The sequence below is a fragment of the Egretta garzetta genome, unplaced genomic scaffold, assembly GCF_000687185.1.
Source record: "Egretta garzetta isolate BGI_Z169 unplaced genomic scaffold, ASM68718v1 scaffold356, whole genome shotgun sequence".
NCBI lineage: Eukaryota > Metazoa > Chordata > Aves > Pelecaniformes > Ardeidae > Egretta > Egretta garzetta.
The window spans coordinates 435,464-436,138 of NW_009260019.1; the positions used below are offsets into that span (position 1 = coordinate 435,464).

Consider the following 675-nt stretch of genomic DNA (forward strand, 5'->3'; position numbering starts at 1 on the left):
CGCTGCACGTGGGAAGCTCCGGGTGCTGCTGGGGCTCTGGCCACGAGGCACAGTGAGGCCGTGGGGGCTCAGGGACCCTCAGCACTGGCACCTCAGCCCTGGGACCTTCTGCTGTCACCGGCAGCCTGCAGGGAGTCCAGGGATGCAGCAGGGCTCATTAGCACCAGTGACCTTCCCCTTCCCGTCCCCAGCCAGTGCTAAGCGGGTTTGTTACATATTTAATATCCTGAGAGCGTTATTAGTCGGTATTTAATGACGGATACAACCTGTGGGATAATCCCAGTCTGAGCAGGGAGGCGCAGCGGCAGGAGCCGGGCGGCTCAGGGGGTCGTGGGCTTTTGGGGCCCCTGGCACAGCTGCCCACCACTGCCCTGCCTTCCCGCTGCCCCCACTCCACTGGCAGGCCCGGACACCCCAGGCACTCCGCTTCTCCAGCCTGCAGGCAGGCAGCAGCAGGGCTTTGGACCGGAGGAACCCAGAGTAAGAAGCTGCGTGGGTGGAAGATGTTCTATTTTTCTTCTGAGGAGCGATGGACTCGAGTTGGTCCGTAGGTGGTTGTGGGAGGGGTTCGATTCTGACATTCTCAAGCTTTGACTACGCTTACAAATAAAAAGGGATTGAAACCTCTGCGTGTGCCTGCCTGAGGGTCTGCGGTGCCTTCCCCCCGCCCCCTCT

General features: G+C 61.0%; 1 protein-coding gene across 1 annotated transcript in view; it reads left to right on the plus strand.

Annotated features, from left to right (window-relative positions):
- The window catches only part of ZNF335 (zinc finger protein 335), a 10,524-nt gene extending 10,040 nt beyond the window's left edge, over window positions 1-484 (plus strand). The window contains 1 exon segment of the mRNA XM_035896147.1: window positions 404-484. Coding sequence (XP_035752040.1) covers window positions 404-484 — 81 coding nt within the window.
- Window positions 485-675: the final 191 nt, after the last annotated feature.